General features: G+C 57.0%; 1 protein-coding gene across 1 annotated transcript in view; it reads right to left on the minus strand.

Moving 5' to 3' along the window:
- The window catches only part of Dr1 (down-regulator of transcription 1), a 19,238-nt gene extending 17,697 nt beyond the window's left edge, over positions 1-1,541 (minus strand). The window contains exon 1 of the mRNA XM_005385020.2: positions 617-1,541. Coding sequence (XP_005385077.1) covers positions 617-836 — 220 coding nt within the window. The 5' untranslated portion in view covers positions 837-1,541. The remainder of the gene's footprint in view (positions 1-616) is intronic.
- Between the last annotated feature and the right edge of the window lie 215 nt (positions 1,542-1,756).

Here is a 1,756-nt window from a genome sequence, read left to right on the forward strand (position 1 = left end):
TATATATATATATACACACACACACAAGAAAGAGAGAACATTTAACGTTTTCTTAAAAGAAGTGCTTCAGTAACTAGATGAACATTCTACCATCAAACCGTGAAGGAGAAAATATACTCCCTCTATCCAACGCCAACAAACTTTACAACGTTAAGTATTTTGTGTTCAGAAAATCATTTCCTCTACATTGGTGAAAGCGTCACGGGGGACATGGGTGCTCTGACTTCACTCATTCCTGAAGTTCTGTCTAAATTTTAACTTTGCAAGGGAGAACTTTTGGGTTCCTTTCCCAGTCATCGTGATCCAAGTTCAATTGCAGGCAGGCAACTCCGGCTGCTTGCAGAGCTAGCTGTAAACTGCAAACTGTAACAAAGCTTTACATTTGGAAGTATCTGTTGACCTTTCAGTTTGCAACCCTTGCCTTATTCGCTGGATGAAAAGGGCTGAGGAAAGAAGGCTACAAGGTATTTTCTTAACACCAGCTGCCTCCCTACCCGCGAGGCTTTTTCATGAAGCCTACCAGTGACGAGGCATGAAGGCTTCGCACACGGACAGGTTTGTCAAGCGTCCCCCCTCTCTACCCTCAGTTAAACCAAATTCCACGCGAACGGCTTACCTTGTATGACGTGCTCTGGCGAGATAGTCTTCTTTTCTGATTTGTTGCAAATCTCATTGGCTTCGGATGATATAAGGTGAATGAATTCAGTGCAGCAGTTCACCACCAGCTCTCGGGCATCGTTGGCCACCCGGACATTGGGAAGAGTCTCTTTGATCATCTTATTGATAGCAGCTCTGGGGATAGTGAGATCGTCATCGTTGCCGGATGAGGAGGCCATCGTACCTTCCTCTCTCCGAGCTCCGACTTTTAAAAACACCCCGGGCTCTGGAGCACTACTTCAGAGACTTCTCAGAAGGCCGCCTCTGCGCTGATCCCTAGAGCACGCGAGGAGGGTAGAGAGAAAGAGGAAGGGAGGGTAAACGCGCTCCAGAGGGCGGAACACTGGCCGCTGACAGATTCAGCGCGAGTCTGGAGCAAAGTCGCGGGAGGGAGGCTGAGGGCTCGGGGCACCGCTGCCTCGGTGGCAGAGGGGACGGCAAGGTGGTCCGGAAATCGCAGCGGCTGGGAACCACCTTCGCGTCTTCTCAAAGGGGCGGGAGCTGTCGCCTAACCGGTCCTCGGCGCCGACGCCGGGCGAGACCCGGCGGTACCAGCCTCGCCTCGGCGCTGGGCGGACACCCGCAGGCTCGGCTCTACACAGCTCGAGCCCCAGCTGCCGCCCCCGCCAGCAGCCGCTGCCGCTGCCTCGGCCAAACCATCCTTCGGACACCCGCGCCGCGCCTCAGAACATGTCGGCCGCTACCGCCGCTTGGACTGCGGCAGCCACCTGGAAACGAGTATGAATAGAGCCAAGCGCAAGGGGAGGTTCTGCGGCGGCCGCCGTGGCAGTGTAGCCGGAACACAGGTCTTGGAACCCGAAGCGGCGGCGGCGGTAGTCACCCCAGAGGCCGAGGAGGAAGGTTTGCTGGAAGTTGCTCCCGACACCCTTTGCGCCACCGGAAGTCTCGCTCCTTAGGGCCCGGCCTCTCTCCGACACCGACTTCCGGGTGTGGCTGCGGCCCTTCCCCCGCCCGTGGCGGCGGGACCCGCGTGTCCTCAGCGCCAGCAGCTTCCGTTTCTGGAGGTCCCGCCACGCGCCCGGGGACCCCGTCCCTTCCACAGGGACTGTGGCGAGACAAGCGCGCGCCTCGCCGTGTC

This window comes from Chinchilla lanigera, unplaced genomic scaffold (assembly GCF_000276665.1).
Source record: "Chinchilla lanigera isolate Chin_1 unplaced genomic scaffold, ChiLan1.0 scaffold00022, whole genome shotgun sequence".
NCBI lineage: Eukaryota > Metazoa > Chordata > Mammalia > Rodentia > Chinchillidae > Chinchilla > Chinchilla lanigera.